This window comes from Mustelus asterias, chromosome 21 (genome assembly GCF_964213995.1).
Source record: "Mustelus asterias chromosome 21, sMusAst1.hap1.1, whole genome shotgun sequence".
In the NCBI taxonomy this organism is placed as follows: Eukaryota; Metazoa; Chordata; class Chondrichthyes; order Carcharhiniformes; family Triakidae; genus Mustelus; species Mustelus asterias.
The window spans coordinates 31382269-31408572 of record NC_135821.1 but is presented as its reverse complement, the minus strand read 5'-3'; the positions used below and the strand labels follow the sequence as shown (position 1 = coordinate 31408572).

Sequence of the window (26304 nt, the reverse complement as noted above, 5' to 3'; positions counted from 1 at the left end):
TAGGAAATATGTCCACACTGATAATGGAAACCCCCTATGTAAATCTGTTACGCTGTAATTACACCCTCTGCCACCAAGTGAAGTAACTGCAGCAACTCTGCTGAGGGTGAAGGTATAATTATAGCTAAACAAGTTTTACATCGGCAGTTTCTATTGTAAGTATGAATGTCGAATTTCTAATGGAATATTGTTGGTGGGGAACATACTGTACAAACATTCAAATTAAGAGCAGGATGTTTGACCCCTCAAGCCTGCTCTGCAATTCAATGAAATTATGGCTGATCTGATTGTGACTTCAATGCCACTTTCCTGCCTATCGCCCGATAACCTTAGATTCTTGACTATCAAGGGAGTCGATCTACCTTTATTCTCTGGGGAATAGAATTCCAAACTCATGATCCTCCAGTTTCTCCTCATCTCCTTTCTATTGGGAAACGTCTTATTTTTAAACTGTTCTGGTCTCTCTCACTCGGGGTAACATTCTTTCAGCATCTACCCTGTCAAGTCCCCTCAGGATGTTGTGTCTCAATAAGATCACCTTTAAACCCCAGTGGATACAGGCCCAAACAGTCCGATCATTCCTCATAAGATAACATACCCTTCCCAGGTGCCAAGTGAATGTTTCCCAAACTGCTATTCCAATTATATCCTTTCTTAAATAGAACACCAAAACTGTACATAATGCTGTAAATGTGGTCTCACCAATGCCCTGTACGACTGTAGCAAAACATCTCTACTTTCATATTCCATTCCTCTTGCAATAAATAAGAACATTCAATTTGCCTTCAAAATCATCTGCTGTACCTGCATACTTTGATTGCTTCAGAGTTCTGCAATCTCTTTCCATTTAGATAATGCTTTTAAATTATTCCTGCTGAAGTGAACTAGGCCACATTTTCCCACATTATACTCCAACTGCCAAATGTTTGCCCACTTGCTTAACCTATCTAGGCCCCTTTGCAAACTTATGTCCTCTTCACAACTTGCCTTCCTACCTATCTTTGTGTCATCAGAAAATTTAGCAACTAATGCATTCTGTCCCTTCATCCAAAGCATTGATCCATTGTAAATAGTCAAAGTCTCAGCGCTAATCCTGTGGCACTCCACTCATTACATCCTGCCAACCTGAAAATGCCTACACTCTTGTTTCCTATCAGCTAACCAATCCTCTATCCATGCTAATACATTACCTCCTATACTGTAAACTCATATCTTATGTAGTAACCTTTGGTATTGACACCTTGTCAAATGTCTCCTGGAAATCGAACTACACCACACCCATGGCTGCCCCTTTATCCGTGTTTATTACTTTCACAAAGAATTCTTACAAATTTAATCAAACATGATTTCCCTTTCAGCAAACTGTGTTGCCTCTGTCTGACTGCATCGAGATTTTCTGAGCATCCCGTTATAACCTCCTTTAATACTAGATTCCAGCACTTTCCCTACGGCAGATGTTAAGCTGAATGGCCTGCAGTTTCCTGCCTTCTGCCTCCTTTTCTTGACTTGACTCAAGTCAAGAAAAGATTGCTATTATCCAATCTGATGGGACCTTTCCAGGACCTAGGAAACTTAGAAAAATCAAAACTAGTGCACCTACTATCTCGGCAGCCACTTCTTTTAAGACCCCAGTATAAAGTCCACCAAGATCCAGAGACCTATCAGCTTTCAGTTCTAATAAATTTCTCAATTTCCTTTCCCTGATGATTATAACTGTTTTATGTTCCTCCCTCCTTTTCACCTCTGCAGTTATTTGTTATTTCACAGTGAAGACTGATGCATGATATGTTCAATTCATCTGCCATTTCATTATTTTCTGTTATTAATTTCCCAAACACACTCTGTAGAGGACTAACATTTACCTTAATTACTCTTTTGCTTTCTAAATACCTGTAGAAACCCATGCTGTTTATATGTTTCTAGCTAGCTTTCTATTTTACTTTAATTCAGTGATCTCAAACCTTTTAAAGGACAAGATCACCTTTAGCATCAAAATACAGCAAAAGATCTGTTCTTTAAAAATTGGATTATACTAAACCCCCCCTCCCCCAACACCCAAAATGTACTTGTACTTAATACTCACCTATTCTTAGTGTAACACCTGTGCTTGCACACTGAGAGTGCTGTGAAGTCTGGGTCGTAGTTTGAAATAGCCAGTCCCATACAGTCCATCAGATGGGCATCAGTGAGATGAGTGCAATACTTGGACTCTATTTTCATCTGGGGAGAAAGCCACCTCACAGAGGTATGTGGAACCAAGGTAGGCCTTCACCTTGACTGCACACAATGTCAGAAGAGGGTACTTCTCTCTGTTTACAAGTCCCCAAAAGTCATTGTTCCTTGACCTAACTTTCAGCACTGTCATTCTGTATGGTAATTATTTCCATGTCAAGTCCACTGCTTTGTTTGAAAACCTGCTAAAACTTTGCTGTCAGTTCTCCAATGTTCACTTGAAGAAAAGGATTTGAGACGGACAATGATTTGTTCCATCTTGCCTACCTCCTGAAATTGTCTGTTGAATTCCTTTTCCAATTTGTTCAGGTGGTAACAAAATTTGTTTGGATGGAACTCTTTCTGTTTGTGTGTTGTATTTTCTTCAGATTTGGGAAGTGCTCAGTAATTTTGTTCTTTAACTGTGAGGACCATAGTCCCATTTCAACTTGAACACATTCACTGCACTGATCATGTGTGATAACTCTCTGTCTCTCCCATGCAGCTCATGGTTCAGCTCCATCAGTTTTGCACTTGTGTCTGTAAGATACACTAAGTCTAGCAACCACGAATTACCTGGCAGCTCGTTGTACACCTCATTTCTAGATTTAAGGAAGGTGACAATTTCAGAGAGCAAATCTAAAAATCTCTGGAGAACCTTTCCTCGGCTTAACTACCTCACATCTGCATGAAGAATTAGCTCACTGTAGAAGGAATTGAGCTAATCAGGTAATGACTTGAACAAGCAATACTACAGAGCTCTGGCTCTGGCACAAATTGAGTTGACGATCTTGACAACAACTGTCATTACATGAGAAAAGTCAATAACCTTGCTTGCTAGCTTTTTGGTGGATAACACAATGGTAATTGACAAAGGAGGAAGTTCAGGATTATTTCTGCAAACTGCAACAAAGCCTGTATTGACACACAGCATTAACAATGTGCCATCAGTTGTGATTGAACCCAGTTTCTTGATCAGAATGTTTTTCTCATTCACACGTTTAGTTTCATTGTAGACATCCTCTCCTCTTGTTCTCTGAGTGGCAAAAGAGTGAGAAAGTCCTCCCTTGTTGTTGCATCTTTGTTTTCTTTCACATGGCATTCAATCAGCTGGGCCATGTCTATCATGTCTACTGACTCATCAAACTGCAGTGAGAAACATTCACAGCCTGAAGTCTTGCTGTATTTGCTGAGACGCATCCCCGGACAATCCCACCCTCCTGGTTACTGTTAAAGTACCAAGACGTGCTCTTATGGCTGTCATAATTTAAAGTTCAAGAACAGGTTGCTAGCAACAACCATCATAGCCTCCTTGATAACTTCACCATCGGTGAACGGTTTCTTACGTTTTGTCCTCAGATGGTTAATGCGAATAGCCTTGCTTTAACCACAGGTTTTGAAAAGAGTGACTGTTGAGCTTGCAATGTCCCCTTTACCTCCACAATTTCTTTGAATGATAATGTAAAGGGAAATCTTCTTAAACTTTTGCATGCACTGTCTTATGATACTATTCCAAATGACCTCTTTTACTCAAGGCTGCACTCTGTTGACAAATGAGGCTGGCACAGTAGCACAGTGGTTAGCACTGCTGCCTCACAGCGCTAGGAACCTTGGGTCAATTCCAGCCTTAGGTGACTGGAGTTTGCATGTTCTCCCCGTATCTGCAGAGGTTTCCTCCGGGTGCTCCAGTTTCCTCCCACACTGCAAAGGTGTGCAGGGTAGGTGGATTGGCCATGCTAAATTTCCCCTTAATGTCCCAAGATGTGTAGATTAGGGAGATTAGCAGGGTAAATACATGGGGTTACGGGAATGTCCCTGAGAGTCGGTGCATTCGATGGGCTGAATGGCCCCATTCTGCACAGTAGAGATTCTATGAAATTTACATTCTTAAAAATAAATGTACTTTCCTATTCCGGGTGGAAATGGTAGGTTGACGAAGGAAGAGCGGTGGATGTGGTCTATATGGACTTCAGCAAGGCGTTCGATAAGGTCCCCCATGCAAGACTTAGCAGTGTAGAGGATCAGAAGGACCTTGGGGTCCGGGTCCATAGGACTCTTAAATCGGCCTCGCAGGTGGAGGATGCGGTCAAGAAGGCGTACGGCGTACTGGCCTTCATTAATCGAGGGATTGAGTTTAGGAGTCGGGAGATAATGCTGCAGCTTTATAGGACCCTGGTTAGACCCCACTTGGAGTACTGCGCGCAGTTCTGGTCACCTCATTACAGGAAAGATGTTGAAGCCATTGAAAGGGTGCAGAGGAGATTTACAAGGATGTTGCCTGGATTGGGGGGCATGCCTTATGAGGATAGGTTGAGGGAGCTTGGTCTCTTCTCCCTGGAGAGACGCAGGATGAGAGGTGACCTGATAGAGGTTTACAAGATGTTGAGAGGTCTGGATAGGGTAGACTCTCAGAGGCTATTTCCAAGGGCTGAAATGGTTGCTACGAGAGGACACAGGTTTAAGGTGCTGGGGGGTAGGTACAGAGGAGATGTCAGGGGTAAGTTTTTCACTCAGAGGGTGGTGGGTGAGTGGAATCGGCTGACGTCGGTGGTGGTGGAGGCAAACTCGTTGGGGTCTTTTAAGAGACTTCTGGATGAGTACATGGGATTTAATGGGATTGAGGGCTATAGATAGGACTAGAGGCGGGGATGTGATCGGCGCAACTTGTGGGCCGAAGGGCCTGTTTGTGCTGTGGCTTTCTATGTTCTATGTTCTATGTTTTTGCCCTTTTGTAGGTCCCTGGCTCCTCGCTCATTGTTTTGTCTTCACCCAGCATAGCCAAGTTTTGGCGCCAGCGATTTGGCAGTTTCTGACTTGCTTGTCATCACAAGAAGCCGAGTGTTTTGGCAGCCAAACATGTGTAGGTTAGGTGGATTAGCCATAGTAAATGCATGGGATAGGATGGGGGGATGGGGTATATAAGATCCTCTTTTGGAGAGTCGGTGCAGAGTCGATGGGCTGAATGGCCTCCTCCTGCACTGTAGGGATTTTCTGGTTCTATGATTTAAAAGACTAGCCTTCGACCCACTCATCTCTCCCTCAAAGTCAATGCAAAATTTAGTCATGTTATGATTATTGCTACTTGGGAGCAATGATCATGAAAGTTGGGGGCACCTTTACTATGAGGTTATTTGTCCAGTGTGTCTCATTGCCTATTACCATAATTACTAGAATAGCCTGCTCTTTGGTTGCCTGTAGAATTTGTTGTTCCAGGAAACTCCCTAAAACTCTTGATGAACCCATCTCCTAGGCTACTTTTGCCAATCTGATTTGTCCAATCTATGCGTAGATTAAAAACATCCTTGATTGCTATACTTCTTAACAAGCTCCCATTATTTCTTCCTACATATCCTGTCCTGCAGTGTGGTTATTGTTTGGGGGCTTTTAAACTACTTCCACAAGTGACCTCCATCTTTATTATTTCTCAGCTTTACCCAAACTGATTCTAGATCTTGATCTTTAGAACTAAGGTCATCCGTCTCCAATGTACTAATGCCATTCTTAATTAGCTGTCTTCCCTTCCAAAATGTCACATACCCCTGAATATTTAGGTGCCAGCTGTTGTCACCTTGCAGCTGTGTGTCTCTAATAGCTATCGGATCATATATATTTGTTTCTATTTAAGCTTAATTCATCTGTTATAAATGTTAGTGCATTTGGATACAGAACTTTAGTTCTATCCTTTTATTATTTTTGCAACTTCTAGCTTTATCTACTGGCTCACTCTTAAATTCATATGCTCTCCCTTCCTGCCATGCTATGACAATCTTCCCCTTAATGCTACCTTGCGCTCTTGCCTTGTCTTCTCTCTTTAATTTATCACATTTTCCCATGCATGATTCCTTGACCTAAACTATTTAATTTAAAGCCCTCTCTACCGCCCTAGTTGCACAACTTGCCAGCACTCAACATAGTTCAGGTGAAGACTGTCCCAACGGCACAGCACCCGTTTTCCTTGGTGTTGGTGCACCACAAATTAAAACCCATTTCTCCCACACATTTGACTCTCTAATTTGTCAATTTGTTCATGGCTCAGGTTTTGCTTTTTAATGAATCCCTAGCTGCTCATACTCCCAAAACAGAACGTCTTTCTTAGTCTTATCTATTCCATTGGTACCTACATGAACCATGACCATGGGTTCGCCCACCCTCCCACTGGGAGTTCCTCTTTGGTCCAGAGCAGATGTCCTGAGCTCTGGCACCGGGCAAGCAACGAGGCCTTCTGGACTCTCGATCTCGGCTGCAGACTATACTATGTCTGACTTCTTCCCCTGCTACCACTGCATTATTCTCCGAAAGCTTATGGTATTTGCTACCAAATAAACCTGTTGGACTTTAACCTGGTGTTGTGAGACTTCTTACTGTGCTTACCCCAGTCCAACGCCGGCATCTCTACATTATTATTATTAATTCTCAGCACTTGAAGAGCTTCCTGTATCATGGTGTCTTGGTCTCCACTTGTACCTTGATCCCCTTGCCTGCCTCATTTGCAGTTACACCCTGCTATCTCTGACTTGGAATAAAGTGTACAGGTAACTTTTTGCCATCCCTAATGCATTTAGTGTCTGCCGATCAATCCCCAACTAAGTTTCTCCAGCTGCACATGTGTTTGCTTTGGATCACACTGGTGTCTAGGAGCTCTCTCATTTTGCAGTCATAATTAACTGCCTTGCCATCTTTAAGTATTGTGTGCAAAACCTTACAATTACTAATAAATGACAAATTTTGAAAAACATGAGAAAATACTCACCAGCCAGTTACTTAGCTGTTTCCCTGTCCAGTCACATGCACAGATGAGCCTTTGCTGTTATTCTCCCCCTTGTTTGGTGGGGGGGGGGGGGGGGGGGCGTCCTTTCGCACTGCTTGAAGTCTCTCCTTACATAGCGACCATATACAGATATAACATTTATGCTATGTCTATCGATATTGTGGAAAGATTGTTTAGAGTGCTGTCTTGGATTCTTGGTAAAGGTTTGTATATTAAGAGGTTGGTGTTTTGTTTAAAGTGTTTTCCTGCATATAGTAGCTGGGCACCTGACATGTTCTTGTTATGTGGTGTCTAATTAAAAAAGCCTCCATCCCTGTTTAAAATATCAGACCAAACTATCTTTTCATTAACTGTCACTTAATGCCCTTAATGTACCAACAATGTTGTAGCCTGTAGTGCTGATCAAGGTAAGTGGTGTCTCGCCTCTAAAGCAACAACTGAAACCTGTTCAGCAAATAACTGAAGTTTGAGTGTTCTCCCTTGTAGTTGTGAATTCCTGATGGAAGGATAAACATCAAAGGAATTTCTGAAATCTTCAAATTACACACCTGCCTAATCTTGAATAGTGATTATTTTATAAACATTTAACAACATCCTGTTTCAACTTGCAGCCAAGTAACACAAAATTGGAGATGGTTTTTAAATTTCTTATAAGTTCCTGAAATATGTGGAACTTTGCACAGTGAGCAGTGCCTCACAGCCTTGCATTAGTAAGGTGCTGTCAGTGGAAGTGTTTTGATCAACCTTTCCTCATTAACAGCAGATGACAGGAGTAGAGACTTTTAGGATGTAACCTTCATACTCTCCTTTTATCTTTGCAGATGATTAGTGCAGAGGCACCAGTGCTGTTTGCGAAGGCAGCTCAGATTTTCATTACAGAGTTATCCTTGCGAGCATGGATACACACTGAAGATAACAAACGCAGGACTCTGCAGGTATTCTGAACACTGTGGACTTGCTAAAATAGGAAGTTTGACTGAAAAGGAAGGTTTAAACGAGAATGCAATAATCCAACAACAAGACTGTGCAGGGAGGCCTGCCTCAACTGATCTGCAGGCTTCCACATCAGAGCAGGATTCTGGATATCAGTTGAGGAAAAGAAGGAAAATTCACCTTGAGAGGGTGTCTTTCTCCAATACTGCTTTATACCAATCGCACCTTCACGGGATGCTTATGCACTTTCTGTCCCCCACTCCCTGTCAAAGCAGAATAGTGAGAATAACAGGAGTTTGACAGAATTGCTAAAAAGAATATTTATTATCACAGCTGCTATTTACAGATTATCACTAAAAATTGCTTAATTAGAATTATGTTTTAATGCACTATTTGTTTCATGTAGTAACAGCACCAGTGCTGCTGTTTAACATGAAACGCCTATTTTGGTGTCAGGGTTATTATTACGTCAGTGGTTATTGCTGCTACTGTGGAAGTAGTTAACAGCTGGTGTAGCCAAAATAACAGACTTGAATATCTTTGTGAATTTTCTTTTGCTTATGGGAGAGTTTAATTAATTAACCTTTGTCTAGTACAAACAGGTGACAGGCATCTTGAGAGGGGAGGTGAAATTTGGGGAGATGAGGGGAGTTTCCATCCACAACATTGTCATTTCATGATAGACAATCTATTTCATTTTTACCCTAAGGTATGGTTTTGAACCTATCTGACACACTCGCCTGTTCTGTGAGGTTAATCCAGAGCTTCCTTCCAATAATTATTACAGCTCGCAGCCTTGCTAAAATCTCAGCAAAAGTGGTACATCTCCACAGAGTAGAGGATGTATGAGTATGCCCCAGGCTGCTCGCGGCATTGGGGAGCAGGCTACATGTCTGATAGAATAAAATTTAAACATTGATGTAAAGAAGCATAACTTTGAAACTTCCCTTTTTTTTCATTGCCTTTTGGTGTAGATTGTATGATTCCATGGGCAGTGGGCAGTTGTTGATTGGTGGTGATGCAGTGATACCTCACACACACAGTTGCCCACCAGGGTTGGCTTAGTCTGTTGGTGTTGCTTACTAATGATTGAGGTTTGAGGATAGTAGTTGGACCAGAATTGAGCTAAACTCTGTTTAATCCAAAGCCCAAACCATTCACTTTGCCATTGTAATTGCTTAATATGAAAGGTTGGGAACTGTGACTAGTTCTCCTTTCCTCTGCTCTCCACTTTTCCATTTTCTCAAGTATTTTGCAATGAGTTGTAACATCTCAGCTGCTGAGACTAAATAGTTCAACACTAACCAGAATACAGCCATGTGTTTCTACAGACACTCCCAAGTTCTAAAGTTAAAGTTTTATTTATTAGTCACAAGTAGGCTTACATTAATAGTACAATGAAGTTACTGTGAAAATCTCCACACTTCGGTGCCTGATCGGGTACACTGATGGAGAATTTAGCATGGCCAATGCACCTAGCCAATCCTTTGGACTGAGAGGAAACCGGAGCACCCGGAGGAAACCCACACAGACACGGGGCGAATGGACATACTCCACACAGACAGTGACGCGAGCCGGGAATCGAACCTGGGTCCCTCGCGCTGTGAGGCAGCAGTGCTAACCACTGTGCCACCGTGCTGTCCATCTGATGTTTTCAGTACATTTTCTCACTGCCCTGTTTGGGGGTTGGGATATGCTAACACAATTCCAACGTCCGTAGACTCTTAATGCGTGGCTGGCTCCCAAAAACTTAATAAAGAGCCAGTTTTATTTTTGAGAGATGATGGTAATATACAGTACAAGGGCAGGTTAAACTCCAGTATTTGGACAGTTCTGTCTGACTGCAGCCTAACATCAAAGATTCAAACATTATTTTATTGCAAAGAGTTTAACTGACTGGACAGTAAAATGTTGAATGTAATATAACTGTACCAGGGTTCCAGTCCAGCTTCTATAGTCACATCAAGACACAGGAAGTGGGCATGAGGCCCAACGGCCAATCCCTTCCTTTTGATAAATCAATCCCACCCATGTACTCTCTCACTTTTCCGAAGTCTTTCAAACTGCTCGGTGCTTGATTAACCAGATTCATTCCAGGAGCCAGAACTACATTCATGCTTTAGGGTAAAAATGAAGTAGATTTTCTATCGTGAAATGACAATGTTGTGGATGGAAACTCCCCATATCTCCCCAAATCTCACCACCCGTCTCAAGATGCTGTCACCTGTTTGTATTGCTGCTTTGTTACCGTATCTGTTTCTGAAGTACTTCTGACATTTCCCTCCAAACAGAGGAATGATATCGCTATGGCCATCACTAAGTTTGATCAGTTTGATTTTCTGATTGACATTGTTCCTAGAGATGAGCTGAAACCTCCAAAACGACAGGTAAGGAGCAAAAAACTCTCAGTATTGCAGATCATCAGAACTCTAAACCTCTCCCACTTTTCACCCCCCCCTCAATCTGGTAAGAGCAGCTGAATACGATGCTCCCATTCAGGACAGGTTCTGTTCATTGACAGGATTACGTCGTTGCATTGAGTTACTTTCTTCAGCAAAGTGGAACAGTGCCTTCTGGTGGTGGAACACCTGAGCAAATTTATTAAAATTTGTATTCTGTGTATTTTTGGGGGCAGGAAAATAGAAAGTGAAAATCTGAATTTCTTTTTCATATCACTTGTTTATTCTTCAATCATTTTTCTGCTGCATGGTTTATTCGTAAGTGGGAGAATTGAAATTTCACTGAATTATTAATAACCTTTATCCACTGCCTTGATGGGATTCTTAAATCCCATCTGGTAGGGCACTGTCATTCAGGTGGAGGGGTAGATTAATTTTTATGACCAAAATGTGGGGATATTTAACCCTTGGTGCTTGGAGTTCATCAGTTTCATACGATACTATCCAGAGTCAGCTGTGGTTTCATTTAAGGTACTTGAGGGTCTGTTCCAAACAAAGTTCGTAACTTGTTTGCTTTTCTTGCGTTCAGGCAGGTTTTATTGTGCTTGTGCTCTGCGTTTTGGGCAAAGAAAATTCCACTTTCAAAAGAGCCCACAAGCAAAAACCTTCAACCATGGACTAGACCAACAATGATCTATCGCTCCTTCAGTATGCATGGCAGACTTTCAGTGGCTATCCCACCAATTGCTTGCTGACTTTTAGCATTTTGGCTTCAGTCTCCAGCTTTCAAGTGAACAGTTTCAGAAGGAATGAGGCATACGGAGGAGGGCTTACTGCCTCCGATGAGATGCAGCTTGCCAGGGAAATGCATACTAAGACAGGATATGAGCTAGTTAGCTGCAGGGTATAGAGAAATATATTGTTAGATTCTGGTAGATCAATTGTTTAGTCTTGACCGTGTGCTGTCCATTTTTCTTCAGTTATGCTCTGGTGCAGCGGTCATGTAAACATCTTTAACTGAAAGCTTTTCGTGCTAAATACGGCTTTCAGTTGGATGTTTATGTTACCTTGTCACTAAAACTCTCTGAATATCCTTGTTTCAATGCACTGAACCAGAATGAATTTCTTGCTAGATCACTTTCCTTGGATTTGACTCCATTATAATCTGCCTAAAGTAAGGTACTTTCCCACAGAAGCCATTGGTTCTTTTTGAAGAATGATGCATGGACCTCGTGGTTTCCAGAATGACAGCTGGCTCTGTGTACTTGACTGGCTAGTTGGAGTGAAGTAGTCTGATGTGGTAAAGAGATTTCTTTGATCAATGTAGTTCAACTTTAATCAGCTTACATCATTACTGGGACTACAGTAGTAAGGTATGATTAATGACTAGGGCCAATGGATAACAGCTAGCTAAAGGAGCGGTCAGAACTTTGCCTACTGGGGTATTACACAATATAAGAAAGTTGCTCTTCATAGCCAGATAAGCAATGGTGTATGTCTTTAATGTTGTATTTTCAATGTTCTAGATCAGTATTCCATGTGGAGTAATTGCTTCAATTTTCTGGTCTCGCGCCCCACAAGGAGGCATAGAAATATCTTTTGAGGTGGGGGTTAGGGGGTCTTGTTCTGACAAGTATTGTAACTATTTGGTAGCAAAGTGGTATTAGCAGAGTTCTAGAAGTTCTCTTGTTTGCAATCCTGCCAAACGAAACAGGGCAGTGGTTTGGGATTCCTGAGCTGTTGTTTCTGATCAAATCTAGTCCTTTGCAAGCAGCTGTGAGATTATTGTCAATCTAGTTCTGATGTGTGGTTTGTTACGTTTTAGTTACAAGGGAACTCTTGCCCATCTTGATGGTGTTGATTGCTGGCAGTTTATACTGCTGTAAACATCCTCGACTGGAAGCTGTGTGGAGATGGATGGGCTTTCAGTCAGATGTTTGCAGCTGTTGACTGCTGCTTACTTCAATGAATCGCTGCTGCTCTGACATTCCCTGGTTGAAGAGTTCTATAGTATTGAACTACACCTTGTGGAAAAAGCTGATTTTTGACGTGTGGGTGTACTTGTGTAGTTTTCAAGGTGAGGAAAAGCACTCCTGGGAATAGGATAGGGTTCCTCCCATTTTAGCACAGCGTCAATAAGCATGTGTCTTTTCTCTTCTTTTTCTCTCAATAGAGAACCGAGCATTTTGATTTGATTTATTATTATCACCTCTTAACATACAGTGAAAACTATTGTTTCTTGCGTGCTATACAAAGCATACCATTCATAGAGAAGGAAACGAGAGAGTGCAAAATGTAGTAGAACATAGAATATAGAAAAGCTACAGCACAAACAGGCCCTTCGGCCCACAAGTTGCACCGAACATGTCCCTACCTACTAGGCTTACCTATAACCCTCTATCTTACTAACTTTCATGAACTGATCCAAAAGTCTCTTAAAAGACCCTATCGAATCCGCCTCCACCACCACTACCGGCAGCCGATTCCACGCACCCACCACCCTCTGAGTGAAAAACTTACCCCTAACATCCCCTCTGTACCTACTCCTCAGCACCCTAAACCTGTGACCTCTTGTGGCAACCATTTCAGCCCTGGGTAAAAGCCTCTGAGAATCCACTCTATCAATACCCCATAACATCTTGTACACCTCTAGCAGGTCGCCTCTCATCCTTGGCCTCTCCAAGAAGAAAAGAAGGAGCTCTCTCTACCTATCCTCATGAGGCATGCCACCTAATCCAGGCAACATCCTTGAAAATCTCCTCTGCACCCTTTCTATGGCTTTCACATCCTTTCTGTAATGAGGCGACCAGAACTGGGCACAGTACTCCAGGTGGGGTCTGACCAGGGTCCTATACAGCTGCAGCATTATCTCCCGATTTCTAAACTCAATTCCTCTGTTGATGACGGCCAGTATTCCATACGCCTTCTTAACCACAGCCTCCACCTGCAACGCTGCTTTGAGCGTCCTATGAACCCGGACCCCAAGATCCTTCTGATCTTCCACACTGCCAAGCATCTTACCCTTAATATTATATTCTTTCATCCTATTCGACCTGCCAAAATGAACCACCATGCACTTATCTGGGTTGAAGTCTATCTGCCACTTCTCCGCCCAGTCTTGCATCTTATCTATGTCTCGTTGCAACTGCTGACATCCCATTACACTATCCACAACACCACCAACCTTTGTGTCATCAGCAAACTTGCCAACCCATCCTTCCACTTCCTCATCCAGGTCATTTATAAAAATCACAAAGAGCAAGGGTCCCAGAACAGATCCCTGGGGCACTCCACTGGTGACCGACCTCCATGCTGAAAAAGACCCATCTACAACCACTCTTTGCCTTCTGTGGGCAAGCCAGTTCTGAATCCACAAAGCAATGTCCCCTTGTATCCCATGCCCCTTCACTTTCTCAATGAGCCTTGCATGGGGCACCTTATCAAACGCCTTGCTGAAATCCATATAAACTACATCTACTGCTCTTCCCTCGTCTATGTGTCTAGTTACATCTTCAAAAAATTCAATTAGGCTCGTAAGGCATGATCTGCCTTTGACAAAGCCGTGCTGGCTATTTCTGATCATACTATTCCTCTCCAGATGTTCATAAATCCTGCCACTCAGGATCTTCTCCATCAACTTACCAACCACTGAGGTTAGACTCACTGGTCTATAATTTCCTAGGCTATCTCTTCTCCCTTTCTTGAATAACGGAACCACATCCGCAATCCTCCGGAACCCCTCCCGTCTCCATTGATAACGCAAAGATCATCGCCAGAGGCTCAGCAATCTCTTCCCTCGCCTCCCACAGTAACCTGGGGTACATCCCATCCGGTCCCGGCGATTTATCTAACTTGATGCTTTTCAAAAGCTCCAACACACCCTCTTTCCTAATGTCCACATGCTCAATCTTCTCAGTCCACTGCGAGTCTGCACTGCAACTACCAAGATCCTTTTCCACTGTGAATACTGAAGCAAAGTATTCATTGAGTAACTCTGCTATTTCTACCGGTTCTATACAGACTTTCCCACCGTCACATTTGATAGGTCCTACTCCTTCACATCTTATCCTCTTGCTCTTCACATACTTGTAGAATGCCTTGGGGTATTCCTTAATCCTGTCTGCCAAGGCCTCCTCATGATCTCTTCTTGCTCTTCTAATTTCCCTCTTAAGTTCCTTCCTATTAGCCGTATACTCTTCAAGATCTCTAACATTACCTAGCTCCCTGAACCTTTTGTAGGCTTTTCTTTTCTTCTTGATTAAATTCGTGACAGCTTTCGTGCACCATGGTTCCTGTAACCTACCATAACTCCCCTGTCTCATTGGAACGTTGCTGTGTAGAGCTCCAGACAAATTTTCCTTGAAAATTTGCCATATTTCTTCTGTACATTTCCCTGAAAAAACCTCCTTCCAATTTATGCCTCTAATTTCCTGCCTAATAGCCTCATAATTGCCCTTACTTCAAATAAACACTTTCCTAGCTTGACTGATCCTATCTCTCTTCAATGCTAATGTAAAGGAGATAGAGTTATGATCACTATCCCCAAAATGCTTTCCCACTGAGAGATCTGACACCTGCCCAGGTTCATTCCCTAATACCAAGTCAAGTACAGCCTCCCCTCTTGTAGGCTTATCCACATACTGTGTCAGGAAGCCCTCCTGAACACACCTAACAAACTCCTCCCCATCTAAACCCCTTACCCTAGGGATATTGCAATCGATATTTGGGAAATTAAAATCTTCCATCATGACCACTCTGTTATTATCACATCTCTCCAGGGTCTGCTTCCCAATCTGCTCCTCCACATCCCTGCTACTATTGGGCGGCCTATAGAAAGCACCCAATTAAGTTATTGACCCCTTCCTGTTGCGAACCTCCACCCACAGAAATTCCGTAGACAATCCCTCTGTGGCATCCATCTTTTCTACAGCCGTGACACTAACCCTGATCAACAGTGCCACTCCCCCACCTCTTTTGCCTCCTTCCCTGTCCCTCCTGAAACATTTGAAACCCGGCATTTGAAGTATCCAGTCCTGTCTCTGTAATGGCCACCACATCACACTTCCAAGTAGTGATTCACGCTCTAAGCTCATCCATTTTGTTCACTACACTCCTTGCGTTAAAATACACACATCTCAACTCTTCGGTCTGAGCGCTCCCCTTCTCCGTCACCTGCCTATCCTCCCTCTCACACTGTCTACAAGCCCCTTTTATTTTTAAGCTAACCTCCTCTCTCCCAGTCACCTCATTTTGATTCCCACCCCCCAACCATTCTAGTAGTGTTACAGTCATAGCTGGGGTGTAGAGAAAAATCAACTTAATGCGAGGTAGGTCCATTCAAAAGTCTGACAGCAGCAGGGAAGAAGCTGTTCTTAAGTCGGTTGGTACGTGACCTCAGACTTTTGTATCTTTTTCCCAACGGAAGGAGATGGAATTGAAAGTGTCCGGGGTGCGTGGGGTCCTTTAATTATGCTGGCTGCTTTGCCGAGGCAGCGGGAAGTGTAGACCGAGTCAATGGATGGGAGGTTGGTTTGCGTGATGGATTGGGGCTACATTCACGACCTTTTGTAGTTCCTTGCGCTCTTGGGCAGAGCAGGAGCCACACCAAGCTGTGATACAACCAGAAAGCATGCTTTCTATCATCATTTAGGCCTGAGATGAGGAGAAATTTCTTCACTCAAAAGTTTTTTTAATTTTTTGGCATTTTCCACCATGTGAGTTTGTGGATGATCCATAATTGTGTATGTTTATGGTGGAAATCAACAGATTTATAGCCTCAGAATCAAGGGATATGGAGAATCGACAGGAAATTGGAGCTAAGGCAGATGATCAGCCATGCTGATATTGAATGGCATAGTAAACTCAAGGGTCATGATGGTTCCCTTCTGCTTTTATTTCTTGTGTTTTCCTTCTACGGCCCCACCCCGCCCCCACTCCACCTTCTGTTGTCCACTTGCTTAACTCATCTTTTGTTCATTACCCTACATATTCCACCAGTAAGACTGCCGATCACAATAAATTTGAGTAAAGGTTTTATAAATCTGTCTTCCCTTGCTATATCCTAGGTGTCAATGTAACAGCAATTGCATTATATAGTCATTACATTGTATGGCAATTACATTGTTAAAGACAGGTGGTAAGCATTGGCTCAGCCACAAATGGACACACCATGGTCAGTGGGCATTACGGGGAGGCTGGCAGATTGGACCCCCCCCATCTCATTTGATTTTGAATGTTGTAAGTTTCCTTTTGGGGCGGCACGGTAGCACAGTGGTTAGCACTGCTGCTTCACAGCTCCAGGGTCCCGGGTTCGATTCCCGGCTTGGGTCACTGTCTGTGTGGAGTTTGCACATTCTCCTTGTGTCTGCGTGGGTTTCCTCCGGGTGCTCCGGTTTCCTCCCACAGTCCAAAGATGTGCGGGTTAGGTTGATTGGCCAGGTTAAAAAAATTGCCCCTTAGAGTCCTGGGATGTGTAGGTTAGAGGGATTAGTGGGTAAAATATGTGGGGGTAGGGCCTGGGTGGGATTGTGGTCGGTGCAGACTCGATGGGCCGAATGGCCTCCTTCTGCACTGTAGGGTTTCTATGATTTCTATGATTTTGAGATTTTGTCATTTTTGATGCAGTGTCCCTTTAAGAAGCTGTCCCTTTAATTTGTCCCTCAATTTGTTAATTTGTTTTGGTTGTTTTGCCCCAAAGAGTACGGATACAGCTGTGGGGTGTAGAAAGAACTGGGAGAATCATAGAATTTTACAGCAGAACAAGAGGCCCTTCAGCCCACCATGTCTGCCCCAGCCTTCAAGCACCGATCTATTTCAATCCAGTTTCTAGCACTTGGTCCTTTTATGCTTTGGTGTTTCAAGTGCTCATCAAATTGCTCCTTAAATGTTGTTGAGGATTCCTGCCTTTACCTCTCTTTCAGGCTGTAAGTTCCAGATTACCACCAATCTCTGGGTGAAACTTTTTTTTTCTCAAATTCTCTCTAAACCTTCTGTCCCTTACCTGAAATCTATGTTCCCAGGCTATTGATCCCTCTACTAAGGGGAAATGTTTCTTATCTATGTCTTTCATAATTTTGTACACCTCCGCCTTCTCTGCTCTAAGGAAAGCAACCCCAGCCTAAGCAGCCTCTCTTTATAACTGAAACACTCCAGCTCAGGCAACACTGCACTCTTTCCAGTGCAATCACATCTTTCCTGTAGCATGGTGACCAGAACTGTACACAATACTCTAGCTGTGGCCTAACCAGCATTTTTTTACAGCTTGATGATAACGTCCCTATTCTTATATTCTATGCCTTGGCTAATAAAGACAAGCATACCATTTGCCTTCTTAATCACCTTATCAACCTGTCCTGCTGCCTTCAGGGGTCTTTGAACACGCACCCCAAGTTTTTTCTGGTCCTCTGTACTTCCTAGTGTCGTACTGTTCATTGTGTATTCCCTTGCCTTGTTAGTCCTCCCAAAATGCATCACCTCACACTTTTCAGGGTTAAATTCCATTTGCTGCTGTTCTGCCCGTCTGACCAGCCCGTCTATATCATCCAGTAATTTAAGGTTTTCCTCCTTGCTATTTACCACACCACCAATTTTTACGTCATCTGTGAACTTATATCACCCACATTCACATCTAGATCGGTAATGTACACTACAAACAGCAAGGGACCCAGCACCAATCCTTGCGGTACACCAATGGACACAGAATTCCAGTCACAAAACAATCTTTAACTGTTATGCTGCGCCTTCCTCCCACTAAACCAATTTTGGATCCAAATTGCCCAGAAACCCATGGTCTTTTACCTTCTTGATCAGTCTCCCATGCAAAACCTTGCCAAAGTCCATGTAGATACATCACTGCACTGCCCTTATCTACACACCTAGTCAACTCCTCAAAGTTCAATCAACATGATCTCCCCTTGACAAAGCCATGTTGATTATCCTTGCCTCTCTAAGTAGAGATTAATTCTGTCGCTCAAGAGTTTTTTTCCATTAATTTCCCTACCACTGATGATAGACTCATTGGCCTGTAATCACCTGCTTTTTCCCTATTTCTCTTCTTGAATAATGATACCATATTAGCTGTCCTCCAATCCTCTGGCACCTTTCCTGTGATGTGGAGATGCCGGCGTTGGACTGGGTAAACACAGTAAGACGTCTAACAACACCAGGTTAAAGTCCAACAAGTTTATTTGGTAGCAAAAGTGGCTTTTGCTCCCAAATAAAGCTGTTGGACTTTAACCTGGTGTTGTTCGACCTTTCCTGTGACCAGAGAGATTTGGAAATTAGCGTCAGAGCCCCTACAATCTCCTCCCTTGCCTCACACAGCATCTCATCTGGGCTTGGAGATTTATCCACTTTTAAGCTGCTAAAACTGCCCCCTCAATACTAATCTGTTGAATTCAATCACATTCCCCCTCCCTGCTTTCTACGCCTACGTCATCCTTCTCCGTAGTGAATGCAGATGCAAAATACTAATTTAGTGTTTTGGCTCTACACACACACTGCCACTTTGGTCACTAATGGGTCTGACTCTTTCCCTGGTTACCCTCTTGCCCTTAATATACTTATAAAACAACTTGGGATTTTCTGTTATTTTGCTTGCCAGTGTTTTTTTTTATTCCCCCATGCTCTCCTTCGCTCTTCTAATGTACTTTTTCACCCCTTTGCCCCTGCACTTTCTATACTTCTCCTAGGGCATCCACCATTTTGAATCCCCAGAATCTGCCATAAACCTTTTTTCCTTTTCCAATCCTGTATATCCCTTGACATCCAGGGTTCTCTGGACTTTCTGGTGCCACCCTTTACAGAAACATGTTGGCATTGTATTCTCTCTATTTCCTTTTTGAATGACTTCCTGCTCTGATATGGATTTTTCTACAAGTAGCTGCTCCTTGTCCACTTTAGCCAGATCCTGTCTTATCCTATCAAAATCCGTCTTCCCCCCAATTCAGAACTTTTATTTCCAGTCTATCTTTGTCCTTTAGCGTAACTTAAATCTTAGCAAATTATGGTCACTATCACCAAAATGCCCCATGACCGACACTTCTACCACCTGCTTGGTTTGAGCTGCCAGTCCTGCCCCTCCCTCAGCCATGTCTCTATGCTAGCAATAATGTCATACTCCCATGTGTTAATAAATCCCCTCCGTTCATCTGCCCTTTCCATAAGACTCCTTGTATTGAAATAAATGCCATCCAGCCCTGCCATATGTGACTTAACATGTCTGTCTTTGCCCTGCCTTCCAGACTGACTTTGGTTTTTCTATTTTTGGCTGTACATGTCTCTCTACTGTGCCTACACTCTAACCCATTTCCACTCAAGTTCAGGTGCAACCCCTCCAACTTGTACAGGCCTCACCTTTGCCAGAAATGGACCCAGGAACAAAAAGTCCTCCCTCCTGCACCACCTCTTCAGACACACATTCATCTGCTCTATCCTCCTCTTCCTATACTCACTAGCAAATGGCACTGGGAGTAATCCAAAGATGACAACCTTTGAAGTCCTGCTATTCAATCTGTTACCTAGCCCCCTAAATTCTTGTTGTAGGAACTCATCCCTTTGCTGAGTTGTTTCAAGAATAAATCTGCTTGAGGTAAAAGACTAACTTTAGACTCATTCTTCCACAACATAAAAATATTAGTATTAGCACTATGGCCTGGTTGATGAGACGGGAAGGTTATCTCCATTCTGAACTTTGACCATTTTTGCTGGTGTGTTGATCAAGGTAAGTAGCAGCAGTTTTGTCCCCAAAGTCTAGTCTTTCCCCAAGTGAAGTGCAAGTGCTCTGGTGCCTACTTGGATATTATAGTCAAGCTCAGGAGGCTGCAATGTGGAAAGAGCCTGTCTTCCAACACATATTACCTTTTGGGGGTTGCTTGGAAGTGTGGAATTCATAGAATCCCTACAGTACAAAAGGAGGCCATTCAGCTCATTGAGTTTGCACTGACCACAATCCCACCCAGTCCCTATCCTCATAACCCCACATATTTATTCTGCTAATCCCCCTGACACTAGAGTCAATTTAACATGGCCAATCAACCTAACCCGCACATCTTTGGACCGTGGGAGGAAACCTGAGCATCCAGAGGAAACCCATGCAGACACAGGGAGAATGTCCAAACTCCACACAGACAGTGACCCGAGGCCGGAATTGAACCCGGGTCCTTGGCACTGAGGCAGCAGTGCTAACCACTGTACTGCCCCAAATTCTCTGGCAATGAATGGCATGCGTTTCTGACCACGCGAGAACCCAAAGTGAGGGAAGTCACAGATGTAAGTGAGGTGTTGTAAATCAAGAATTTGTGGCAAAATGATGCAGTCTTGGCAACTGATTTGTTACTTAAACTATTTAATTAGTGAGATGTTCAACTTGTCTATGGTGCAAAACTGAATGTATTTTGTGCCAGTGTACCTGATTTATTTTTAAACTGTGTCATTAAACTGTGGGATCTTGCCAATGTTTTTCCAAATTTGAGACCAAAGTTGAAAAGCATACGAGATAAATGGAGAAGTAATGGGGGAATTGTGCACAAGACCCTAACCCAGCACGATCAACAATTACTGCATCACCCTGTTCCAGTTATTTAATTAGGTGTAAGAAATCACAGCCAAGCTGTCAAACCTTGTGGTTTGTATGAACCTCAGTAGGTTGCTAGGAAGTGGAATGGAATAGTTTCAGTAGATGCTTGTCAGATTAATGGAACATTAACAAATGAATGTCAAAAAACAAAAAAGGCAGTTAAATTTTATGAAATTGTTTCCATGCGTATAAAAGCATTTTTTCAGTCAGTTACATGTACGATTGTATCTTTAACAGAGATCTTGTTAGGTCAATATCAGATTGTTGGTCAGCATCATCAAAAATGTCAAAACTGACACAACCACAACTTGCAATTATACATTGCCTTTAATGTAGTCAAAGGCCTCAGGCACTTCACAAGAGCAGGCAAACATTGACACAAGTCACATAAAGAGATTTGGACACGTTGAGTGAGTGGGCAAATACATGACAGATGCAGTATAACATGGATAAATATGAAGTTATCCACTTTGGATGGAGAAACAGAGTGACAGTATTATTGGTGATAGATTGAAATGTTGACATACAAAGGGTGTCCTTGTCGATCAGTCCCTGAAAGCAAGCAGAAGGAAGGCAAATGATATCTGTGTGGAGTTTGCACATTCTTCTCGTGTCTGCGTGGGTTTCCTCCGGGTGCTCCGGTTTCCTCCCACAGTCCAGATGTGCGGGTTAGGTTGATTGGCCATGCTAAAAATTGCCCTTAGTGTCCTGAGATACGTAGGTTAGAGGGATTAGTGGGTAAAATATGTAGGGATATGGTGGTAGGGCCTGGGTGGGATTGTGGTCGGTGCAGACTTGATGGGCCGCATGGCCTCTTTCTGTACTGTAGGGTTTCTATGATTTCTATGATATGTTCACCTTGGTTGCAAGAGGACTTAAGTACAGGAGGAAGGATGTCTTACTGCAGTGTATAGGGCTTGGTGAGACCACACCTGGAATATTATGTGCAATTTTGGTCCCCCATTCCAAGATAGGATATATTTGCCAGAGTGGGAGTGCAGCAAAGGTTCAACAGACTGATTCCTAGATGGCAGACTTGTAGTGTATGGGGAGATTGGGTCGACTGGGCCTGTATTCACTGAAATTTCGAATGAAAGGGGATCTCATTGAAACATATACATTTCTGACAGGGCTGGACAGACTGGATGCTGGGCGCTCTAGAACAAGGGGTCACAATCTCAGAATAGCAGGTAGGCCATTTAGGACTGAGATGAGGAGAAACCTCTTCACTGAGAGGCTGGTGAACCTGTGGAATTCTTTACACAGAATGTTGTGGACGCCAAGTCACTGAATATATTTACGAAGGAAAAAATAGATTTCTGGACTCTAAAGGCATCAAGTGGTATGGGGAGAGTGCAGGATTGAGGTAGAGGATCAGCCATGATCATATTGAATGTTGGAGCAGGCTTGAAGGGTCAAATGTCCTACTCCTATTTTCTATGTCTCTAAGGCAAGTGGCAGAAAGCTTGATCAGAGGTAGATTTTCCATATCACACGCACAGGGTGGCCCGGTGGCACAGTGGTTAGCACTGCTGCCTCACAGTGCCAGGGATCCGGGTTCAATTCCTGACTTGGGTCACTGTCTGTGCAGAGTCTGCATGTTTTCCCTGTGTCTGTGGGTTTCCTCTGGGTGCTCCGGTTTCCTCCCACAGTCCAAAGATGTGCAGGTTAGATGAATTGGCCATGCTAAATTAAGTGTACCCGAACAGGCGCCGGAGTGTGGCGACTAGTGGATTTTCACAGTAACTTCATTGCAGTGTGAATATGAGCTTACTTGTGACTAATAAATAAACTTTTAACTTTACTTTTAATTTAGCTCTGCTCTGGCACAAATGGCAGACTCGAAATTCTGTTCCTCTGGCACTCCTTTACAGTTTGTAAAGAAGTCCTAACTGATTGTTCCTTCCTCCTTTTTCTCTGGCGAATATGCCTTAATTCTGTAACTGTGTCTGAGTTAGAACATTTTGGATAGAAATCTGCTGCATCCATTTGGAGCTGCAGTTTTGTAGATCCCAAATGGTGCCTTCAATTGATGACCAGAAAGTGAATGGGTCCCTGGCTGAAATTTTGGTCATTGATTCATGGCATATAATGGATTGATTAGATTATAACCTTGTTTCTCTCACTATGTGGGCTTGTATTAATTTTCAAAGCCTGTGTCTCAGCACTCGGGGCACTCTTCCCTTTCCAGTGTTAGAGAGATGCTGTAGTTCATTCACCCGTATGAGAGCCTTCGCAGTTTTGTGCTGAACTGTTAGAAAATATTGCAAATACTCCGCTGCTCAGGCACATCTGTGGAGGTGAACTGTTAACATTTCCAGTTGATAACCTTTCATCAGAACATATCTGTTCTTTGATGCAGGGTCATCAACCAGGAATATTAACTCTTGTTTCTCTCCATAGATTCTGTTTGAGTATTTCCAACATTTTTTGTTTATATTTCATACTTCTAGCATTTGCGCTAGAATCATAGAATCATAGAAACCCTACAGTGCAGAAGGAGGCCATTCGGCCCATCGAGTCTGCACCGACCACAATCCCACCCAGGCCCTACCCCCACATATTTACCCGCTAATCCCTCTAACATACACATCCCAGGACTCTAAGAGGCAATTTTTAACCTGGCCAATCAACCTCACCCGCACATCTTTGGACTTTTATTTGTTTTATTTTAATACCTGAACTCGCTGCTTTCTCCATTTCATGGAACTATTTTGACCTTGCTCTGAGGTACAGCTAAAGAACTGACCAAGTTGAGACTGAAGGGGCTCCATGTGGTAGTCTTCATTTTTGAAAAGCAAGCGTATCATCAGAAGATCAACACTTTTCAATAAATGTTTTTATTGAAGGTTTTCTACCTTGTGTTTTACTACAAGATGTAATAAATCCCCAAAATCTAGTGGAGTACAGTGATCATTATTCCAGATATACATAGACAAAAGACCAGCAAGTACTCATAAAATGGTCCCGATTATATCGATTCAGTTGGCATCTCCTTTTATATGAATAATGAACGGATGCCAGAAAGAGTGTTTATCACAGAATTAAGCCATGAGCACGTGGCACCATGGTGCAGACCGCCCTCCTCAGGATGACAAAGACAGAGCTACACAATATACACGATTCCTTATGGGGTAAAATGCAACCGATCATGTCCTAACTCAGCATCCCAAGACCTCCAAGCGATGAAAGGATACACCAGAATATCACCATTGGTACAAGACGTGGCATGGCAGTGTGCACACTCATATACAGGAGCCAGAAAGCCAAGATTTTTACAACACGCCAAGACTCTCAACACAACAGATCTTACTTCTCTCCAGTCATATCAGAGGCACCATTCAGGCCCCACTATCACCAGATAACTTAAACTATTTTCCACCAAAGAAACCCTACCGACAAGAAGAAGAAAAATCGTCAAGTCAGCCATCAGCGGGATATCTCGGAGAGGTGCAATTCTCCTCCTGACAAGCTAAGGGAAACCCTCTAGAATTCAATGTAACAAATCCGAGCCTGTACCGGCTCCTCAACTACCCAGATAAAGAAAGGGAATCGCAGAAATAAGAACGCCAGGATTAGCCAGTGGACGTGGTGTAGCGGTTTACAATTTTGCAAAAAAGATACCAAGAACAGAACAGCCTAACACCCGCCCCCCCCTTCAACTCCCATACATACCCTCCACCTGACCCAGATAAACAGTTACTATTGTCCTAACCAGGATCAACGACACACTGGAATAAGGTCCGATAGACCAAGGATACTCACATCAAGTAACCACTGTCACTACCCATGCAAGTAAATATGGAAGACTAACCTAAGAAAGACTAGATATCCGAGGATTAACTGAACACGCTAGGGCTTGCACCAGTACATTCTCTTCTTTCCCCCTTCATAGGAGACAAGCAAGGATTCCTTAATCCCAAAATAACACAAGTACGGAAGGAGAACACAAAACTAATAGTTATAATGGGGTTTTTCCTCACCCACAGTGAGGACTTGCAAGGCCATACCAACCATCTCTATACCAAACCACCTACCTGTCACGCTGCTCATCTATAAATAAAGTGAGGAGGAAAAAATATATACTCCCTCAGTGTAAATGCATGAATTACAGAATATTTTTTAAAAAGGTAAATACTGCACAACCTTCATGACATACAACCAACTCTATGTTCCCCAATAGAAAGTAGACCTACAAACAATCGCCAAACGTGGAAATATCTCCATATTGCGAACACTGAAACCCAAGAAATTAGAATTTGACACAGGGCCTGAAACAGAGTGGGCAGACCCCCTCATCCACTGCGCTCCCCTGGTACCTGGGTTCAAGGATGAGTAGTGCCAGAGCTCGTGAAAACAGAGCTCCTCCCACACTTGCATCACGTGACTCCCAGATAAGTATCAGTCTTCAAGCGCTGGGTTTTACTCCAAAATTCACCTGCAAAGTAATGCATTCACCATCTTTGTAAATTACAATTCAGATTCTACTTCTCCTTGCTGTTATATTTACTGTTCTAGGAAAGGCTCATTTTTGTTTATCTGCTCTGTTGGGTTTTTTTTTTGAGGGTATTGCTGCACAGATCCCATTTGTTGCATGGATAACAATAATAACTGCCTTTGCAAGGCACAGGGACTCCACTCCCAGATTAACAATTAAAATCTCAGCAATTGTTCCACTACAAAGTTCCCCAAGTTTGCCCGAGAGGACAATATTTATTTTATTCATTCGTGGGGCATGGACATCGCTGGCTGGCCAGCATTTATTGGAATTAAAAATCTAATGATGACCATAAAATCATTAATTGTCATAAAAACCCATTCTAGTTCATTAATATCCTTTAAGGAAGGAAAACTGCTGTCTTTACCCGGTCTGGCCTACATGTAATTCCAGACCCACAGCAATGTGGTTGACTGCTAAATGGCCTAACTAGCCGCTCAGTTCAGTAAATGCTGGCCCAGCCAGTGACACCCACATCCTGTAAATAAATTTTCTAAAATTGACATTTGCAGAAGAGTCCCAAACCTCTACGATTCTTTGCAGGTAGGATGCTTTCTACTTTGATTCCTGAAAGGTCTGGCTCTTAATTTTTAGGCCAAACTATTCAATCCTGGACTCCTGAATAAGCCAATATCATTTTTTCCTCTCTAGTGCATCAATTCCCATTAATATCTTGAAAATATTAATCTAATCACTGAATTCCGGGGAATACAAACCTCGTTTGTGCACACTCTCTCTTGTGAATTAATCCTTAGAATTTGGGTATCATCCTAATGTGCAATCCACATTCCACTCCATTCACGGCTAACATATCCTTCTGAAGGTGGGATGCCCAGAATGCTCTCAATAACTCCAGGTATGGTTTAACAACCAGAGCTTTGTATAGTGAAGTATGACTTCTACCCCTCTGTATTTTAGT

The 26304-nt window shown here is 42.9% G+C and overlaps 1 protein-coding gene across 17 annotated transcripts in view; it reads left to right on the top strand.

The window, feature by feature from the left end:
• The window catches only part of nfyc (nuclear transcription factor Y, gamma), a 102435-nt gene that overhangs the window by 34406 nt on the left and 41725 nt on the right, over nt 1–26304 (top strand). For all 17 annotated transcript variants that reach the window (XM_078237683.1, XM_078237682.1, XM_078237687.1 and 14 more), the window contains 2 exons: nt 7801–7914; nt 10204–10299. In XM_078237683.1, coding sequence (XP_078093809.1) covers nt 7801–7914; nt 10204–10299 — 210 coding nt within the window. The remainder of the gene's footprint in view (nt 1–7800; nt 7915–10203; nt 10300–26304) is intronic.